The sequence below is a fragment of the Sceloporus occidentalis genome, unplaced genomic scaffold, assembly GCF_023333645.1.
Source record: "Sceloporus occidentalis isolate IW3139 unplaced genomic scaffold, rSceOcc1.0.p SCAF_5, whole genome shotgun sequence".
NCBI lineage: Eukaryota > Metazoa > Chordata > Lepidosauria > Squamata > Phrynosomatidae > Sceloporus > Sceloporus occidentalis.
Window position 1 is genome coordinate 28,303,582 of NW_028316985.1, and position 22,030 is coordinate 28,325,611.

General features: G+C 38.7%; 1 protein-coding gene across 2 annotated transcripts in view; it reads left to right on the plus strand.

The window, feature by feature from the left end:
* The window catches only part of WASHC4 (WASH complex subunit 4), a 63,628-nt gene that overhangs the window by 30,454 nt on the left and 11,144 nt on the right, over nucleotides 1-22,030 (plus strand). The window contains exons 20-30 of one of the 2 annotated variants that reach the window (XM_089528022.1): nucleotides 349-465; nucleotides 2,030-2,198; nucleotides 2,480-2,634; nucleotides 4,884-4,958; nucleotides 5,052-5,156; nucleotides 8,294-8,428; nucleotides 10,846-10,954; nucleotides 12,164-12,230; nucleotides 14,526-14,612; nucleotides 18,954-19,101; nucleotides 19,923-20,019. In XM_089528022.1, the coding sequence (XP_089384148.1) occupies nucleotides 349-465; nucleotides 2,030-2,198; nucleotides 2,480-2,634; nucleotides 4,884-4,958; nucleotides 5,052-5,156; nucleotides 8,294-8,428; nucleotides 10,846-10,954; nucleotides 12,164-12,230; nucleotides 14,526-14,612; nucleotides 18,954-19,101; nucleotides 19,923-20,019 (1,264 nt within the window). The remainder of the gene's footprint in view (nucleotides 1-348; nucleotides 466-2,029; nucleotides 2,199-2,479; nucleotides 2,635-4,883; nucleotides 4,959-5,051; nucleotides 5,157-8,293; nucleotides 8,429-10,845; nucleotides 10,955-12,163; nucleotides 12,231-14,525; nucleotides 14,613-18,953; nucleotides 19,102-19,922; nucleotides 20,020-22,030) is intronic. The other variant, XM_089528024.1, reaches the window with a different exon arrangement.

A 22,030-nucleotide genomic window follows, 5' to 3' on the forward strand; every position in this document is an offset into this window, starting at 1 on the left:
GCACAAATCCCTACTGAGTTTTATTTAAATTGTGTTTTTTCAGAAGCTTGCTGCAATGAGATTTCACAGGGATCTGTCCACTTTGGGTAGTCCCAATTGGGCAATCTCTTCCACATTTTCCAGTATCTTCAGAGCTGCACTGGTGTCAGAGAGGGATAGAAGGATGTGTGCAAGCTCATGGGAGCTTGTGCTCATAACCATAAACAGTGGTTATTCATGTGGATACAGCCTTACAACTGAACAAAGCTATCATTATTCAGGATCATGAGTTTGAGTTGCCTATGTTTTTTTTTAAGTATCTATTACTCGGTGCTTCAGAGTTATTAATTTGGAACTTTTTTTTTACAGTACATGTTTAATGCATTGCGGGATTGTGTTCCAGCTATGATGCACTCAAGGCATTTAGAATCCCATGAAATTCTTCTAGAAAGTTATGACAAAGAAATCATGGATGTTTTAAATAAGGTGATAATGCAGACATTGTGTTCATTTTATTTGAAAGCTGTCAGTAATACCTGTTCATTTCTGCTATTGAGGGTTTTCGTGGGCATGCAGATTGACCTCATGTATAAGTCGAGGGCAGGTTTTAGGGGGCAAATTTATGGATTTTGATATGACCCTTGGATAAATTGAGGGTAAAACTTAGATTCATGCAACAAAGGACCTAAATAATGAAGCAAAAGAAAACAATGCCAAAGAACCGACAAAATTATGGCAGGCATAATTGTTTTAACTCACAATAAAGGCTGGATGGTAGAGAGAGTAGAGGAAGGTCAGTGCTTCCAGGACATATTGCACTCTTGCCTTTCATCAAGGGATGGTTCCCTTTTTAATAAGAGTTAAAGTATAGTATTTACATTGACCCATGGATGAGTCGACCTAGGTTTTGGGGGTCAATTTTTTGACTAAAATTTCTAGACTTATACATGAGTATATACAGTATGCTGTTGGTATAAATAAGAAAAATACTAATCTCATTTAGAATAGTATGTGCATTTTGTAACTAAAACCTTACAAAACAGTACACTTAAAATGTGTACTGTATTAAAAACGTGAATCCTTGTTAGTGGAGGTGTATTATATTTCTTCTTAAAGGTTTGTACAGTCAGACCTTCATATCTGGAGGGGATCCATTCTGGACACATACAGAGATACCAAAAAGCCTGGGACCAAAGTCCCATTGTCCCTAATGGCAGTGTGACATGCATGCAGCTGCTAGTGCGGCCACGTGCACACGCTGCTATTTGGGACAATGGGGCTTACCATCCACAGATGCTTAAATCTGTGAATGGCAAACCTGCGGATAACAAGGCCCCACTGTAATTGGAAGAAATAGCGCTGAGACTAAATCAGGGACAGCCATAACTATGGTTTGTGTTTATATAACTGATTTGATTTAATCATAATGAAGAAATATAGTAATAATATAACCTGGATGTCTGAGACCTAAATTATAGGGTACAGAATATATATTTGGTGAATTTCTATTTTACGTTCAATCCAGAAATGTCACTTGTACTGTTTGTTTATATATATATGTATATATATAGTAGGTCAAATTATGAATAAGAAGGAGATGTGTGAAAAGCAAAATGAGATGGGTGGAAAAGACATAGAAAATCCAAGTGGGAAAGTAATAAGGAATGTAAAACTTAAAATTTAATTACTCAACAGCCTATAACTGTGTGCAACAATATACGATAGAAATCAGCCCTCAGCCCAGAATATAATCATGAGGTCAGGAGTAGTTACTTAAAGGGAATGCACTCTCATCTTTCTGAATGGCTTTCCTTTTATACAGACCAATACTGGGTGACCTGCCTTTTGGCCTAAATCTTGTTTAGACTGAAAAGGCTTTCTGAAAAGTCCCCCAAATATTATATTATAATTTTATAAGCTAGGTGAACTTACTAGGAAAAAACAACACTGAATCAATGACATTATAAATTCATCAATTAATTAATCTCAAGCTCTGAATTTTTGTTTTTGACATGAAAATGGCACATATTTTTTAAATTTTTTTGAGCAGCACCTTCTGGACAAATTATGTAAAGAAATAGAAAAGGACCTGCGGCTTTCCGTGCATACACATTTAAAGCTAGATGACCGAAATCCATTCAAAGTTGGCATGAAGGACCTTGCCCACTTCTTCTCTTTGAACCCAATTCGCTTTTTTAATCGGTTTATAGATATCAAAGGTAGGCTCTACTTAATAATTCCCTTAAAAGCTGTTTTATGTGATGCTTTGTAACTCTATAACTCCATTCTTTACATCATCGCTTTGCTTTTTGTGGATGGTTGATCTGTCCTAAGCTTTTGTGATATAAGTAGTTCCAGAAGATATTTTAATGAGTGTTTCTTAAATTTCACAGTTCTAAATGACATGTTAGAAATTGGTAGGTTTTCCTTTTCTTGTTGTGTGAACTGCTCTCCAATTGTGAATAGTAAAAATAAGCAGTTATTTTTGTGTCTTTTACAGCTCATGTGACTCATTACCTAGACAAGACTTTCTACAATCTGACCACAGTAGCACTTCATGACTGGGCCACTTATAGTGAAATGAGGAATTTGGCAACTCAGCGCTATGGTTTAACTATGACAGAAGCACATCTTCCTAGTCAGACTTTAGAACAGGTGCATCATGTTTATACTGGGTTTTCAGTTACATCTTTGTGCGCTAGAATTACACCTACAGTGTAGGTGGCCTTCACATTTCAACCACTTGTTTACATTTTGTTTTACAAATAAAACACAGCCAGGACAAAAAAAGTCTCCAAACATCTACTGATTTTTGCCATTGGGACATCTTTTTGTCCTAGTGAATGCAACCCATTGGTGCAAAAATGACCCATCACCTGCTCCCCTGCAAAATGTAGCAAAATGAAGTAAAAGTGATATGTACTGGCTGTAAGTTGCAACATCAAACTTTCTTCATTTGTGGAATATTGGTATTTTCAGTGGGATCAGGAAATAGAAGAACCACAGTTTTTGTCATAACCTTCAGTGCATTGTGATTTGCTTTGTGGTCTCAATATATCCCACAACTCATACAATCCAAGCTTCTTCTACTATAAATCAGAGTGCATAAAAGTTTAAAAAAATCAGTTTTTGTTTTTGCTCTCCAATCCAAAAAGTCTGGTATTCATAGGATCAGGTATCCAGTGAGATTGTCAGTTGTTCTTTTCACCTGTATGAACTGTATAATGATCAGTACATACAGTAGCAATTATCCTCTGACCATGCAAAACATTCCTGCAGAGAAGGTGTGTGTTGTATTACTTTATTTATCCTCTTCCTTTTCCCCAAGCCTGGGATTCAAGATAGCTCCCAATTAGTGTTGGGCTTTGTATCATATCATGTACTGCCTTTGTTTTGTTGTTGTTAATTGCAGTCAAACTGGCTTTGATTTAACTGACCTTATGAATGCGAGACATCCTGTTATTAACAGCTGTGCTCAGATTGTGCAGACTCAGGATTGTGGCTTCCTTGATTGAAGTTCTTGATTTCTAACACCCTAAAAAGTAGTCCTTGGAGTAGTTCTGGTCAGTCAGAAGGCAGATCAGGGCGTAGGGATCCAGCCTGCATTAGATGGGGTTACACTCCCTTAGAAAATGTAGGTTCACAGTTTGGGGGTACTCCTGAGCTCACCTCTGAACTTGGAGGCCTAGGTCTCTACAGTGAGAAGGAGTACTTCTGCACATTTAAAACTTGTGTGCCAATTGTGCCTGTTCCTTGACATGTCAAATCTGGCCTCTGTGGTACATGCCTGGTAACATCCCATTTAGACTACTGTAATGTGCTCTACTTTTGAAGTGTTCAGAAACTGCAACCGGTCCAAAGAGCTGCAGCTAGATGGTTGACCCGGGGAAAGTTACAGAGACTGCACAACGCCCCCATTGAAACAGCTCCACTGGCTGCCAGTTAACAATTCAATTCAATTCAAAGTGCTAGTTATGACCTATAAAGCCCTCTATGGCTCAGGTCCAGGCAGACTGTATCTCCCTCTGTGAGCCAGTCCAGGCCCTGAGATCCTCAGGGGAGGCCCTTCTCTCAGTCCCACTCGCATCACAAGCACGGTTGGTGGGGACATGAGAGAGGGATTTTTATGTGGCTGCTCCTGGATTGTTGAACTCCCTTTCTAGGGAGATCAGAATGGCCCCTTCCTTGTTGTCCTTCCACTCGTAGGTTAAAACTTTTTTAGGCAGGCAAGCTTTTAAAACAGACTGTTTTTAAAGGACCGGCTCGGGGTGATGTATCATTTTAAGTGTTTTAATTTTATTTTTTTTTAACATCTAACATTGTGTATTTTTATTCCTTTAATAAGCAATCTATTTTATTATTGTAACGATTTAATTCTGTTTTAATGTATCACTTTTCTATGTTTTAAACTATATTATTTTAATGTTCTGAGCAGCTCTGGGTCTCAGTTCTGGGAAAAGAGTGGGATATATATATATATATATATATATATATATATATATATAAATTTTGGAGTGTGATCTAAAGTAGGAGTGCAGAATATATGACCCTTCAGATGATGTTGGACTCCATCTTTCAACCAGGCTCTGTTAGTATAGTCAGAGAAGATGGTAATTGTAATTCAGCATTTGGAGGGAAAGAGGAACCTCACTCCTGTACACGATGCAAATGATGCCAAAAATTATGAAGATCTGCTCAGTTTTTTAATAATAAAACCACCAAAACCTTATGTACACTTGCCATAAGTTCCATTGTGGAAGAAAAACAGGATATAAATGCAATAATACAAAAAGGAGAACTCATTTTATATAGGAGTATATTCATATGATTGTAAATATTTCAGTCAGGAATAATTGGATTATTTCTGCATGTGATGGTTAAATTGCCTGATGTTACCTTTTCAGGGCCTTGATGTTCTGGAAATTATGAGAAATATTCATGTGTTTGTATCCCGATACCTCTACAATCTTAATAATCAGGTGAGGTGAATGTACACATTTAAAAAGCGCTAATTGTTGGCTGGTTTCCACTTCGGTTCTATAGCTGTAGCTATTACATATGTCTAATTGCAGATCTTCATTGAGAGAATCAGCAATAACAAGCATCTCAACACCATAAATATAAGGCATATTGCTAATTCTATTCGAACACATGGCACAGGAATCATGAATACAACAGTAAGTACTTCTGTATGAGTTCTGGAATCACTTCTCTGTTCTGGCATTTATTATGAACTTATTGAAAATTGTTTGTTATGTATTGTTCACAATACAGTTAGAAGACACTGCCTTAAGCATACTTTTCCATATCAGGCTGAAAGAATATGTGGAAATAGGAAAATTTAGATACACTGAATGAAAAACTTTAAATACAGTGGTCCCTCCACATTCACTGAAGTTAGAGGTGAGGAACCCCTGTTAATGTGGAAAAGCTGTAAATAAAGGAACACTATTCTTTTTACCTAAGGGAACACCTCTCTAGGAATTTCCAGGTCCTCCAGTGCAACTGTGTGGTTTACATCTGCCAGAGGTTGATCATAGAATCATGCTGGAGGGCCTACAGATGCCTAGAGGAGTGTTTTCTCTAGGAACTCCTAAGTTCTCCAGCACCACTCTGTGATCAAGCTCTGGCAGAATTGCACTGGAGGACCTAGAGATTCCTAAAGAGAGCATATTAATCAAAACTGCAGATAAAGCCACAAAACTCAAGTACAGTACACTGTAGAAAATATTAGAATAGATATATGAAATACGTATTATTTTTCACTTTACTAAATATAGTAATGATTGCTTATTATTGATTACATGAGAAAGATACTCTAGAGCAATATTTAGCAAAAATGAGTATCATGGTCTATGAGTATGTCAGCCCAGATCACTTGCTTTCTTCTTTTGATCCTTCCCTTGTGTAGTAATTTTCATACTGAGAATTACTTATCTAGTGTGTAGTGAGAGAACTGTTTATGTGTCTTAATTAAAGACACATATGAATCAAATGTTTTACTCAAAGAGAAGATTGTCCATCATACTCCGCATGATTCACTTTCTGGTTTTGTCTCCTAATTGGCCACTAGAGGGACTAGAAGCTAATCTCAACATTGGCTCTGATTGGCAATCAGTAATTTGCAACACAATGAATAATTCTGAGAAGAGATTGTCTGTGACATTCAGTGAAACAGGTGTGGTTCCCCACCCTTCTCTTTTTAGACAGGGATTGAGGGTTCTTTGCCATTTGTCAGCTAACCTAGATTCTATCTGGAGTCCCAGTTTCACTTTCTGGCCACCTAGGTGTCCAATTTATGAGATGGTGAAATCCGGACAGGCAGAGTTAATACTGACATTCCACTTAGGTACTCGTAAGTCTTGAAATTTCAGGGTATTTATATGGGGAAATGATCAGGTCCTTTGGTAATCTTTTTGATTATTTATTGTATGCATTCATAGATATACAAACATATGCATTTCCCTTAAGGAGAAACAGAAAAACAATGCCTAGATGCTTTGCTGCAATCACATTACATTACATCACATTGTATTTAAGGCATCATACATTCATTACATAATAGGTTATGGCAAATAATATGCTACACTTTCAGTTATCAGGAACAGCATGTCTTAGAGGCTATGTTGTATTCCTCTGACCATCTATCAGCTGTCCTGTTAAAACAAAAAAGCTGATGGTGCCTTGTTTATGTAATTTAATCAAAACAGAGATCTTAAATATGATGTCACTCTACATCCTCTTGGATTCTTGGACTGCCTGCCATCCTGATTATATCAGACAGTGCACCTGCTAGATTATACTAGTGGTCAAATTGCTCATATTTCATTGTTGGTAGAAATGCAGGCATTTTCATCTCTTTACATTTAAATATGTTTTCTGTCCAGCATCAGCCTGTCTCTTTGTTCCAGTAACACACAAATAACATTCTAATACAAACAGTTTTTTGCACTGTTTCTTATACTCTATAGGCCATATTCTGTACTTTATATGTATATTTCCAGGCCTCAAAGTTGGCAACCCAAATAAGCATGTTCTTTAACACCAAGAGTGGCTGTGCATTAAGGCAGAATGAGGCAGTCACATGAGCTGGCCGGTGCTGTGTGATGTGGAGGGGGGCAATAGCAGTATTCCCCTTCCATTCTCCTTTGAAGGAGGATGGAGTTATTTGTTCCATGCAACTCTCACCTTGTTGCTGTAGTTTAGTGGCTTTTCATGGAGAGCATCCCAGGCTTAGTCCATGGCCTCTATAGTGAAAAATAAGTAGCAGACCTGGGAAAGGCTACACAGATGAATAGAGCTGCTTATTTTCAATTTCATATCTCAAAACTGTAATAGCTTTGTGAATAAGTTTTATACATACTACTGGCTTGGAAGCTTTACCTGTTGAACCAACTGGATCACAAAGAATAGATTCCAGTGGGGCTAAAGTCTCTTTGCTTATCCCAGTATATGATTTTAAGGTGCTGGTTTTAGTGTGTGAGCATCATGGCCTCCCCGATATCTTTCACTCTGAGCTCCTAAGCCAACAGAATGCACCCTCTGCTATTCCCTTATTCATACCAACAGCTTTGAAGATAGAGAACTCAATAGTATCAGTACACATTGACTTCCATAAAACTATGATATAAAAGAATTTGGTGCAGAAGGAGGCCAATTCTCAGCTGTGGCATCCCAGTTGTGGAATGCCTTCTTTGAACCCTGATTGGAGTCAATGCTGTTTATTTAGATCCCAAGTAAAACATGGCTGTTTACTAAAGCCTTTGGGCATAATTGATTTATTTCAAAATGCGTGTGCACATGGTCATAAACTGTTTTAACATTTTAACCTGTTTTAACTTATTATTGTGTTTAATATATTTTCAGTCTATTTTAATTATTTTTATTGTTTTAAATTGTTTTAACCTGTTAATATTTATATTACTTCTATCTCAGCCTGATATGTAAAATGGGATAGACATTTTTAAGTTAATGAATAAATATAATTTCAGAGTGATCATTGCTTTCATATGGCTGCCCACAGTACATTGAGAAGGGTGTATAAAGTCACCATGTCATCCAGCCATGTCATGTTGTTCTTGAAGGCAGACATTACTCACCTTCATATGTAAGCAGTGACTATAGCAGAATGACAAGGCAGTAATTTGTTCTTAACAATATGTTGTGGAAATGTGTTGATATTGTTGAACAGACTAAAAATATGTTATAGCAGATATGAGTTCCTGATTAAATAGCGAGAGAGAGAGAGAATGCTACTCCAATGGATTTTACAATCTTGATAACTGTTTTCTTACTGTGTTCTTTAATGTTTCAGGTAAATTTCACATACCAGTTTCTAAGAAAGAAATTTTATATCTTTAGTCAGTTCATGTATGATGAACACATCAAATCCAGGCTGATCAAAGATATCAGATTCTTTAGGGAAGTTAAGGATCAAAATGACCACAAGGTATGCTGCATGTGAAATCTTTGTGGGTTAGTCATTTCTTTGCATAAAATGTTGCTGGTTTTTTTATACCCTGCCTTTCCCCCGAAAATAGAATTTAAGAACACTTACAAATTAATAGGAATAGGGGATGGGTGTTCCTTCTTGCTTTGCATGTGACCACACACAGATATCTGATTTAGTACTAGTGTGAATAATCTTAGAGTAGATGGGGCTTTGGTCAAGTTCTTTCTTAAATGTGGTGACTTTGAATAGTGGTGACTTTGAATGACTTTATAGATGTTGGTAGGGGAATGGTACAACTACTGTAATTCCCTATAAAAGGAATGTCCTGATGGACAATGAAAGGAAACTAGAAGAAGAAGAAGAAGAAGAAGAAGAAGAAGAGGAGGAGGAGAGATCACTGAATAGGGATTGAGAAAGGTTTACCTGGTTTGAGGACAGATTGAATCTTGTAGCATTTACAACCTGGAAATAGTTTTATTATGATATGCCTGTATGAATGTATATCTAATAGAAGGATGCACAACCTTCATGTGGTTTCCCAAGATCAGATGTTGAGGTTGGGATTTCTTCCTGCTTACCCTGTCTTCAGCAGTGTAGGTTTAGCAATTGTTGCTGGCAGTGGGGGAGATTTTACATTCCTCAGTAGCCCCAAAGCAGCAGGGAAGCAGCAGACTGCAGTTAGAATAACTAGCATGGGCATCCTCAGCCCAAAGATTTTGAACAGGATCACTGGAAGGAGGGATTCTTCAGAAATCTTAGCCTTCTTTCTCCATGTGGCTATCTGGAGTTCCCAGCTGCCCAGTAAACAGAGTTTGGGTAAAAATCTTGTTTCATATTCTAATGCTCCACAGGAGCAAATAAATTTACTAGACAAAGTTTAGATATACACAGAGTTTCAAACCTTTGCTTACAGATTATAAAAATTGTTTCTAGTTTGTATTTTTCATATTCAGCCCGTACTTCACTTGGCTTTTCAAACACTCTTCGTGAAATTATCACCTCCAAACAATCGTCTCCTAAGCATGTGGAAGTGACTGCCGGTCCTGCGGCCAGTGCTGTGTATTCTGTTTTCTTCCAACATTCACATTTTTTATGCAGCTGTTAAAAACAAAAGTCTGTTCATGTAGCCTTTCACACAGTTGAGATGAAAGCCTGCACACATAGTACTGGCTGTATATAGACTCTGGTGTTGAGGCCACTGCCTCCAGAATCCCTTATTGAACATGCATGAACTACAAAACGGAGGGAAAAGAGGAAATTAAATAACCTCACCTCACCAGCTCCCCCAGCATGTTAAAAAAGCAGAGATCTATAAGTTTGGCCTTCAAAATGGAAATCGTAAGAAAAGAGGAAAACTATCTTTGGATGCATTTTTAAAGAAATTTTCAAGGAGTCTCTAGTACACTGGTACCCCGGGATACGAACGCGCCGCGATACGAAAATCCCGGGATACGAAAAAAAAAAAATTAATTAATTATTTCCGGGTTACGAAGGTTTCCCCGGCTTGCGAAAAAAAGCCGGCGCTGTTTTAAATGGAGCCGCGGCGGAGCCGCGGCTTTTCCCCATTAGCGCCTATGGGGATTCGGCTAACGAAAGTCCCCCGGGTTACGAAAATGGCGCCGGAACGAATTAATTTCGTAACCCGGGGGACGAGTGTAGATTCAAAATGTTTTGGAGTACTCATGCAAAGCTTATCAGACCTGACCCAGTTGCTCCATTTCACACATACATATTTTTAGTATTGGATAAAAAGTTTCCTGAAACATATTGAACTGCCCTTTTTTTTGTAGTGCAGGATTCTACCCCTATTGTTATTTCAGCCTCTGGTACCAGGTTTTTGGCGGGATACAGACTGCCCAAAAGGGCGGTCTGCCGCCGCCCTCGTTTGCTGCACGAGGGAGCCGCAGCAGACAAATCATGTGGCTCCCTCGCGCAACAAAAAGAAGCTGCAAAAAGTGGCTTCTTTCTGCGGCACCATTATGATGCTGCAAGGCGCCAATGGCGCACTTGCGGCATCATCAAGGCACCGAGACGTGCAGACACTAGGCGTCCGTCACATCAAAATGGTGGCACCCATGTGTATGGGGCACTGCCATTTTTACGCCCCTGTCACATGCGAGGGGCGTTTGAAAGCGCCGCCCCTCGCACATGATGGGGGCGCGTCATAGCGCCTGTTTAAATAGCACCTTTGTTAGAAATGTAATGCTTAAGAACACATCTACTTAACTGCAGAATATCTGTGTTGTCATCACAGAACATAATTATGGTTGTTGTATGTCTGTCAATTTGTATAGCAAGCGAACATTACTAATTTAAAAGATGAAAAGTGCTTTGAGTTTGGGGAAAATGTGACTGATAATTGATACTTTATCACCAGTGCTTATTCTCAATGCATGTAAAAATAATTTTTCTAGTACCCCTTTGAAAGAGCAGAGAAATTCAACCGAGGGATCAGAAAACTTGGAATTACACCTGATGGACAAAGTTACCTTGACCAGTTCAGGCAACTAATAAGCCAAATAGGTATGAAAGTCTATACTATGATATTATTATGTTGCTTGAGAAGTATTATTTTATTTTATATGCAAGGCTATATTTAGATGTATTGACCAGTAGTGGATTGGGTAATGTATAGTGTTTTGTTATTACTGTTTCTTTTCAAACTGTACCTTGGCATTGTTTTCCTTTGCTTCATAGATTCTTTGTTACATACCCCTAAATTTTACCCTCAACTTATCCACAGGTATATCAAAATCCCTAATTTCGACCCCAAAACCTGCCCTCAACTTATACATGAGGTCAATTTATAGTCAAGTATATACAGTACTTCCATTTTTATTTGTATCCTTCCCAAAATGGGGATTGGAAGTAATGTTGGATCACTTCCAGTAGCCATTTAGAGAAAGTTAGATGATAACAGAAGTATTTGGATATGTAGTATGGGGTGGAGCCTGCAAGGGTTTGTGCAGAAGAAATTGGCTCCCAGTCCTCACACAGCTGCCCACCCTGACATAGATTTTCACAATAAAATTAAGAGCATTGGGATTCAAAACGTCTCAGTTTCAGCTGTATCTTCCCATTATTTTCATCAGCACTGGTTTTATTTCATAATATTTTACTTCAGTGTCAAGTGTAAAGCTGAATACATATTACGTTACATCATGTTTATAAAATGCATTCCTTGTTGTTCTGTGTCTTAAAGTTGACTTTGAGTTATGGAAACCCTGTCCTGGTGCTTATTTGTTTGGAGGGGGGTAGGTTTTGTTCAGAGAAGGTTTGCAACTGTTTCCTATAAGAGAGTGTGACTTGGTCAAGGTCACCCAGTGACTGAATGAGGATTTGAACTCTGCTTTTGAAGAGTTCTAGTCCAGCATTCAAAGCACAACACCATGCTGGCTCTCAAGAATCCCGAGTGTAATGTAGTGAACATTTATTACTTTTGGATTGCTTCGGAAGAGAATTACATATTTTGGCTGAGCTGTGCCATAATGTGGCAGGCACACTGCTATTTGTTATGTGTACTGTACAAAGTATATTACAGTACTTAAGACAGTATATATGATCTGTTTAACTAGTTATTAGTTATTAGTTTCAGAGACAGGCAACTTTGGTTGATACTTTTTTTTCCTATATGTACTTCAGAATTTACCATAGTAGCAAAGTGCTCATTTGCATATTTTGAAATATAATATAACTTCAGATGCTCACTTTTCTTTTTCTTTATTTTTAAAGGAAATGCCATGGGCTATGTTCGGATGATAAGGTCTGGGGGTCTGCATTGCTGTAGCAGTGCAATTAGGTATGCACCAAGTACAATTCAACTTGTCTGTCCATTAAGCCCTTTTTCTTTTGAAATTGTTCCATGCAGTATGGCTTACTATTAATACAAAGACAGCAGTATATCAAACTTGCACACAGGTAGGACAACTAAATATAACAATGGATGTAACTCAAGTTCTTTACCAAGAAGACACCATGCTTAAATTTAAACTTGCCTATTCTTTATAAACATTCTTTATCATAGATTTGATATTTGAGTTGTGAGGGTTCTTAGAAAAGTGTGACTTGGTCAAGGAAAACGAAAGAACATTTGCATTCATAGTAAGTATGAGAGGATGAGACATGGGAGAAGTAACCACAAATTGGGTTCTTGGGGGAATTAGCTTTGTTTGTGACATGGGACTTGGATCCTAGTCATTGGGCTGTTTGACTGCTGGAGCTAACACTGGAAGTGATGAGAATATTGGGGCCACTATTCTATATCTTGAATATCTATGTCCCTCCTGCCACTTAGATTGTAAAATGCATGCCAGCCCTTGTGCTAGACTGGAAATTTGTAGCCCCCAATCCACAATCCCTTTCTGCAGCGCGAGATGCACAACTCTGCTTCTCCCAAACTAGATAGGCCCCAACATCTCCAGTGCTCCCAAACATAAGATTGTAACAAAAATAATGAACAAACAGCCTTACGTATATACATGGTGATATGAGCAACCTAATTGTATGTGTAGGTAGGATTCCTTGTGTGTAGTCAGCACACACCCTAAGTAACAAACAGTACAGTGTGCCCGCGCCATACGCGGCTTTCAGCATATGCTGAAAGCCGTGTGGGAACGCGCAGGGCGCAAGGGGCAGCACATCCCATTGGGATTAATGGGGCACACGCCCGTGGCACGCATACGCCGCCACACTGTCGCATGCATGAGCTCCATTCACTTAAATGGGGCTTGAGCATGCGCGGAAATTGCTTTACGTGGGGGAGTCCGAAACAGATCCCCCTGTAAAGCAAGGGCGCACTGTACAATGAACCTTGGGAGAGTGGATTTGGGATTTCAACAGAGCAATGGTTGACTCACATGCAGGATTGCATTTTATCACCATAGGCAGACTGGAGAGGGAACTTTTCTTCTCCTGTTTGATCTGATGACCATCAAGTGCTTCTGGATTGATCCTGAATGCTCCTGTCCTGTATGGGTGCCTTATATTCTGGCGCCACTGCTGTACTATAAGAAGATAAGGCTTTCCCCCTCTTTCTGCACAGTTGAATGGTGGGAGATACAGGCGAATGAAGTGGAAGTATTTCCACAGTAAAACATATAGTGATGGCTGCCAACTTGAATAGCTTTTTGAGCTGATTAAAACAATTTGTTGACATGCGGACCCTTAACAGCAACTAGTCAAGTTAGATGCATCTTGCCTCTGTTATCAAAAGCAATACATCACTGTATATTGGCTGCTTCAGAACACAAGATTGAGGGGCACTCAAATGCTGCTTGTGGGCTTCCCATAAACAACTGTTTGGCCTACTGTGTGAACAGAATTAAATATTTAGTCTTATCAAACATAACTCTTACCTTGATGATGGCAGGCCTAGGTTTGATGGTGGAGAATAGAAAAGCTCTGCTTGCAAACTCTAGAGCAGTTCTACTCAAAGTGGAGGTTCCTGGACTGGTGCCAGTCTCTGGACGGCTTCCAGGAAAGAAGGAAACAATTGTACCAGTCCCTGGCACATTGCAAAACAATAATTGCCAGTCCCCCACATCAGCACTAGAGTACTTTTTCAGATTATGTTTGTCCACTTTATGTGCCTCTGAAAATATGATGGCTTGAAATACACTTTATTTACTTTTAATAAATCAAATTTTCAACAAGGAACACATTTTGAATGAAATTCCATAAGTCAAGCATCCTAGGCAGACACCCTAGATCTGTAAATCTGAATGATGCTATCCTTTCAGCATTTGAACAGTCCTTAGGATTATCCTTCCCCCTGCCTCCTATTGCTTTTTAAAAATTTGTTTCCTTTTGTGATTGTCATTAGACTAGAAAGCTTGTATTAATGGAGACATGATTGTTTTAATGGAACCACTGTTTCACTGATCAAATAGTACCGTGCTAGTGTGGAATGATGATGTGAATTGGTTTGTTTGATAGCTATGTAACAGAACATGAGCAACTTTCTAATAAGATATGAACAGAAATAAATAAATATAAGAAGTATGAATGTTAATCTTATACAAACACACACATACATGCACACACACACACAAAGACTAATATAAAATTGTGACTAAATGTAACATGAAATTTGTAGGTTTGTTCCTGATCTTGAAGATATTGTTAATTTCGAAGAACTTGTGAAAGAGGAAGCTCTCTCAGAAGATACACAAAAAGCAGCCAGGTATCCTACATTGATGCATGTTTTTAAAGAAAGGATGTTATTTCTGCATTGTCTTATAAAAAATTATTTCTAATAAAATAATATTGTGACTCAGTTTGTAGGTAATTCATTTACAGTATTGTGTATAATCCAGACACGGCAGTTGGGAAGGGCCATTATCTTTTGTACTGTGTTGGGCTTCTTCTGAAAGGTACAGTTATATCTCAGTTAACAAAGTAAATATGGTCCTAGAAAATAGACAGATTTGGCCCCAGAGGTAGAACCTACATGAGATAGATTCCTGCACCAGAAAAAAATAAACAACATGTTTCAGCAAACATTTTACTCAAAACCAACAATATGTATTGAAATAAAACAGCCAGGTCAAGTAAGCCTTTTATAAGCAGACCAAAATATTTAGAACCTTATAGAAACCACCTGAAAGCTTCTTTGAAAATGTGTCAAGGGATGATTTTTGAAATTTCTTTTACCAGTTTCCACTTTTCTTGTGATTTCGATTTATGTTTACCTTATATACTCGGCTATAGGTTGACCTCATGTATAAGTTGAGGGCAGGTTCTAGGGCCAGCATTGTGAATTTTGATATAACCCATGGATAAATCGAGAGTAAAACTTAGGGGCATGTAACAAAGGATTTACTTCGTAAAGGATGACGCAAAGGAAAGCAGTGCCAAAGAATTTGCAAAATGCCAGCAGGCATTACTGTTCATGCTCACCCGAAAGGCTAGATGGACAAGAGAGTAGACTGGGGGTGGTCAGTTCTTCCAGGACAGATTACACTCTTGTCTTTCATCAGATGATGGTTTCTTTGTTTATGGAAGTTAAAGTACAATACTTACATTGACCCATGGATAAGTCAACTCAGATTTTTGGGTCAATTTTTCTATTAAAATTTCTAGACTTCTGAAGTGTAGTTATATTGCGTTGTTTATTGCAGAAACCCTGCTGCAACCTGTCAACAAAAGTTTATATTTCCACAATCCTTTTTCACCATTCTCTCAATGCCAGTTCTGCTAAAACAAAAACCACCTTCCAGCTAGACAGAGTAAAAGGAAGAAAAGGGGCTGTTGGGCAGAACTAAAATGACTTTGTAAAAAGGAGCTTCTTTATCAGAGGTTTTGTTAACTGAGGTATGTCTGTATCTAGCTGGCAACTGTGGGAAGAAGGATGCTGAACTAGATATAAACTGTTACAGTCTGCCCTCCCCATACACGGGGGATCCGTTCCGGACCCCTCCCCCCGCATATGGGAAAAAGAGCTTATGCTCAAGCCCCATAGGAAATAATGGGGTGCGTGCTTGTGGTGGCACAAGAGGTGTGCGGCTTGAGTACGCGCCCCATTATTTCTGTCTGGGCTTGCCTTCCACGTGAGCCGACTGTACTATGCTTTTCTCAATGTAAAAACCATAATCCATTTTTTATTGGTAAAATCCATCAAAGTAAGGACAGACTATTTAGGATGCAAGAGATTTACAATGGGCCCTCAGTATCTGTTGGGGTTTGGTTCCAGGACCACCACCACCCCCCACCCCCCCATGGATACAAAAATCTGTGGATGCTCAAGTCTCATTAAATAAAATGGTGTAGTAAAATGGCATCCCATATATAAAATGGCAAAATCAAGGTTTGCTTTCTGGAATTTATATCTTTTTGGAATATTGCCAATCCATGGATGGTTAAAGAATCTGTGGATATGAAGGGCTGACTGCATTACTAAATGCCATACTTGATACTTATTTATGTGTTTTTTTTACATACTTTTTATTGAAAATTGTTTTGAATAACTTTTATAAAATGTACCTATATACTCCACTTATATGTTCACAACACAGATTTCAAAAACTAAATGCAACAACTTATTGATACTTATTTGTATCTTAAAGGGAACTCATAGTAATAATATGACAGGAGAGGTTTTTTTAAAACCTTCCCCACCATCTATTTTAAATTTTGTATTAATACCCCTGTCCCAGAGCCTCATCACTTAAAAATGTGGAGAGAGCTACAACATTGGAGAAAGTAAAGAACCTTCTGAGTCTACTTTAAAGTAAAAATAAAACATAGGCGGGATACAAACGGGCAGGGGAAGATGTCTTGGAGGTGTATTCTGCTGAATACGGAGCCTCCAGACCGCCCACCCCGGGGGCGTGGCTCAGGAGATGGGGCTTCCACATGGGGGGCAGTGAAGACGCCTCACCTGGGGCCGTTTCTGACCCGCAGTTTCCAAACCGCCGCCTCGGAGGATGCTGCAAAGAGAGAGGCAGCTTCCTCACGGGCAGCCAAAAACGGGGCTTTTTTTTCCTTTGCCAGCTGGCGGATGCGCAGCTGCGCAGCTGCAGCGCTAAGCAGCGGCGGCAGAAAGCCTATGTACACATTTAAAGTGCCCAAGCCCCTTTAAAACTTTTCCCCCCGCTCTGCCCAAGAACAATGGTGGTCTCCTGCCAGCTGGTGATCAGCTGGTGTTGGCATCCTTGTCCTCTTGCACTTTGCAAGTGTCACCAGCATCATGGATGCCTCCTCTCCTTTGGTCCCCGCGCTCTTGCTGAATCTGCAATGCACAGCCACAGCTGTCGCCGCTGCCACCGCTGTCCCCCTGCCATCCCCCATCACCTCCCTTGTATATATGTAAATATTTACAGTTTTAGCGGTTTTTATTGTTAGGTGAAAATGGCACAGGAATGTGTGTAGGGGCTCACTTTAAAGTCCAAACTTTCCAAGCAGCGCATGCGTACATGTTGCTCTAGGGTTAGGGTTAGGGTTAGGGTTAGGGTTACGAGTCTTAAAATGCGCTGCAGCTGTGCTGCAGCTTCCACACCTGCATGGCAGCTGACGCTGCAATTAAAGCCTGACTGCAAACTGCGCATGTTCCAGGACCCCGACTCATTATGCGACGCAGCAGACACGGAGCTTTTAAATGGGCAACTTAAATTAGTGGCGTAGCAATTCTGGCGTACCGATGCAGCAGCTTACAGACGGAGCTGCGCAGCTGCGCATCAAACGGAAAAGAAGCGGAGAAAAGCAGCACCTTTTTAATGCCGCTTCTTCCCGCTTGGGGCATGCGGGGGGCGTGTTCATGGCGGCATTCAGGTAAGGCCCGTCTGAAGGCTCTACCTTCATGACGTCATGAATACACCCCTTTTTGCCCGTCTGTATCCCGCCATAATCATTAATCTTCTGTACTGTTTTACTCTCAGTGAATCATTCCCTAACTAGCTGCTTACAGAAATGATTCTTGAATGCTCAGTTGTTGGGCCACCTTTGTCTCATAGAATTTGACTTTTGTGGTAATTCGGAAATATTACCTTTCTTAAGAGGATCACTCCCTTCCTCTCTTCTTTCTTCTAGTTCATATTAGCAATCTTAATTTGAACACAATTCAATCTGGGACCACATACATGTGCCATCTTTGAGGGGGGCACAACTCTCACAATAGAAAAAGATAGCAACTTTATTTTTAAACTAAAAAGGGCCCTCGTGCCCAGCAGGTGGAATGGTGTGGTGGACAGTTTGACTATATGTCCCATCCAGGATCTTTTTAAGATGAGGGGAGCTTTTTTCAAAACTGAAAGTGACTCAAGAAATATTACTGTTAAAAAGATTGTCACAGCTGTGAGGCAATTTGAACACTCTAGAGGTAGGCTGAACATTTTTGTCAAAACATTTTAAGGAAATCACACACTGTTGAAAGCCTATTCAGAAGCATTTCTCAAACAAATCTTAAATTTATGCTTTAGTTCATTTATGATAAATGGGCTGCTTCAGTGCTTTCTATGTTACAGAAAATCCTCTATTGTTTAATGGGTTCTGTGATTGCACTCTGATATATTTTAATCCTCCTTATGGAAGCTGGAGCTAGCAGTAGGTTTTTTAAAAAAACAAAACAAAAAACTAATACTGAAGTTGCATTGCTGTTTGGGTGCTAAGGCCTATTAATGAAGAAAATAACTTTGGCATTCTGATTCCCAAAAATATTTACATAGGAATATGTCCTATTTATTTCTGCCCAATTAGAAAAAACAGGCTATACATAGCTCATGTTTTATGCATTCTAATAATGCCCTGCTTACATGCATTTCTTTCTAAAAATAACTTACTAAATTGTGTTGTTGTTTTTTAATGTCCCCTCTGGAACCAAACATTTCAATGAGAGGCAGACTGATTTAGAGTAGTTATGGTAGATTAAAACAACTCTTTGGAGTAATGCTGAAGATCATTGTAGAACAATTAGTTGACACTTTTCTTTACTTCTTTGTAACATTACTTCCTGAAGAATAAATAACCTTAACATATAGTCTGAGCAAAACATTTTCCTTCCATACTTCAGTTATTCTTTGCTTTGCAGGCAACTGGACTCTGTACTAAGTGATCTCACACGCAACTCAGCAGAAGGCACAGAGTACTTCAAAATGCTTGTGGATGTGTTTGCTCCTGAATTTCGCAGTCCGAAGAACATGCATCTACGCAACTTTTATATAATTGTTCCCCCACTGGTTAGTTTTTCCTAATCTGATATGCACAAAATACATGTGTTGAGACAGAATTTTGAAAGAATATTATACTGAAAGTTTATTTAGCCTCTGTATGAATCCTCTAGCTGGAAGTTGATCATCTATATACAGATGTCGTACTTACAAATTTATAGAGTAGTCGAATAGCTAAGTTTGAGAACATTCATTTTTTTAAAATTTTGAATTCCTAGGTTCATCCCCTACCATCTCTTGTGAAAGGATTTCAGGTAGCATGTCTGGAACATATGACTAGATCTAGGTAACTGGCTAGATGAACTATTGGCTTGAAATTGATATTGAGATAGATAAGTCATTCTCTAAAAGTAAAGAAAATAGAGGCTTTTTTTAAATACAACAACAACAACAACATTCTAGTTAATAAATAATAATAATAAATAAAAATTTTATTTATATGCCGCCCTTCCTTCGATCAGGGCGGCTTACAGCATAAAAACAGACAATTCAAAATACAATTCAATAAAAAATACAGTAAAAATACACAAATACAGAGTTACAGAAACTCAAGCCCAACAGTAAAAAGCCCCATGGCCCAGCCTCTTGGCCACGAAAGAGGAGGGAGGCCCGCAGGATATCTATTCGGGGAATGCCTGTTGGAATAGGAAGGTTTTCAGGTCCTTCCTAAATTGGGCCAGGGTGGTAGACGAGCGGAGTTAACTTCATAAGTGATACATCTAAGCAGTATGACCCATAGGGCACGTCAGAGTTTAACTTTAATATTTCAATTTTATCAAAGTGCATGAAGCTTGTATTATATGGACTAACTGTATGTCTCTTGTTTTTAGGCTCTCAACTTTATTGAACATTCAATCAGCTGCAAGGAAAAACTGAATAAAAAGAACAAAGCTGGTGCAGCCTTCACTGATGATGGTTTTGCTATGGGTGAGAACAAGACCCCCCCCCCCTTACTATACAATCCTTTTTTAAAAGTCATGGATAGAGGTCGTGCCGTCTCACATTTTGTTCTCTCTTCTTCTGTCTTTCCCTCCACCCCAAAGAGACAGAAAAGAAAGGAACTAGTAGCACTTTTAAGATAGAATGTGGATCCCAGAAAGATACTATAAAATGGAAACTTATTTAAAACAGGCATTTATAACAAGCATCCAACATTTCAGCTTATGTCTTCCTCAGTGAGGTTTACTGATCACTGATTACTGGATGAACAGTGTCCAGTCATAAACAGCCTGGATGCCATTTATCTCTCTTATTCCAGCAAACATCACTCAGAAAGGTGGAAGATGAAACATTGATACAGTTTACAAATGCCTGTTTCTAATAATTTTATTGCAGACATAGAGCAGGAACTATCAGACTGCACAGATGAATTTCAGCTCAGGTTTTATCATGGAGAAAGCTCTGTATTCTCTGTCCGTTAAAATATCCCTGATCACAGTTAAGAAAATGCTGCTAACTCACAGCTTGGGTTGTCTGAACTTACAATACCATGGTTGTTCAAATAGATTGATGTATAAAACATCTTCATATAACAAACTATCTAATTTTCTGCTACATGTATACAATGGCTTTTCTCTAACCTGGTGTCCTTCAGACCATATTGGCCAAGTTTATGTGGTCTTTTGTGTTTCCTTTCTGTGGATGGGGATATATATTGAGCGTTTCCAATATGTTGATCAACGTTTTGTTTCCCTTATTTGTTGGCATATTTTAGTTAACACTAGAGTTTATTCTGTCTGTATGGGTTTTAGCTATTCATTTGGGATATCATCTGTTCCTCGTGATTTGTTTAGAATGAATAAGTTGTTGGGCTCGCAAAATTCCATCAGTCACTCACCTGCTTCATTTCTTGTGCTTAGTTTTTGATTCTTTGCTGCCTACTTTAGCATTTCAGTCACCTATGATTAGTTTGAAGTCCTGTGTTGGTGTGTTGTCAGTTTCTTCCTAGACTCCTTCATAGACTTTCTCAATTTCTTCTTCTTCTGCGTCTGTGGTTCGCGCACATATTTGGATTATGGTAATATTTATTGGCTTTCCTTGAAGCCTTATTGACATGATTCCGTCTCACTTTGTATTGTATCCTTTGACTGTTTTTGCTATATCTCTCCTTAGTATGAAAGTCAATCCATTTCTATGTGTCTTTTCATTTTCCAAGTAGAACACTGTATAGTTACCTCAGTCAAAATGACCCATTCCTGTTTGTTTTAGGTCACTCATTCCTAATATTGCTATGTTTATGTGTTCCATTTCGTTTTTTTACTATGCCTAGCTTCCCTGGGTCATACTTCTCACATTCCATGTTTCTATATGTATCATGCTGTTTTGGACAAGCTTTGCTTTGTTTAACATGTCTGCCATATGACTTCCCATTCTATGCCCTTGATTCACCCTGCTGTGATTGCCTACTGTTGCTCCTTTCTATCTCTGTGTTTGTGTACTAATCAGTCCTTTTAAAAAATTCTGTACATTTTTGATGTATTGATAGAAACGAAGAAGTAAGCCTCCCCCCTTTTATCAGAGAAGTTCTCTCAAACTTTTACATAGGCAATACTTTATCCTAAGATTCCTCACTAAAATTACTAAGAAAGACTTATCACTTTGTTGGAGGAGTTGTCTCAAGGAAGGTTCACATTTAAATACATGGATTTCTTGTGGTTATATCTATAGTTACTGGAAGCCCATCCTTAACATCATTTCTGATATCACATCCCAAAATACTGGGTTTTGCCTAGATTTACTACTATTATCAGTTTTTATGGAGGGCAATGTAAATCTAAAATGCAAAGAATTACTGTATGTACTCATGTATAAGTCTAAAAAATTAGGTTAAAAATTTGTAAGCTTTATGGCATTGTTTTTCTTTGTGTTGGCCTTTACATCCTTTATTACATTCCCCTAGGTTTTACCCTTGATTTATCTACGGGTCATATCTTGGCCA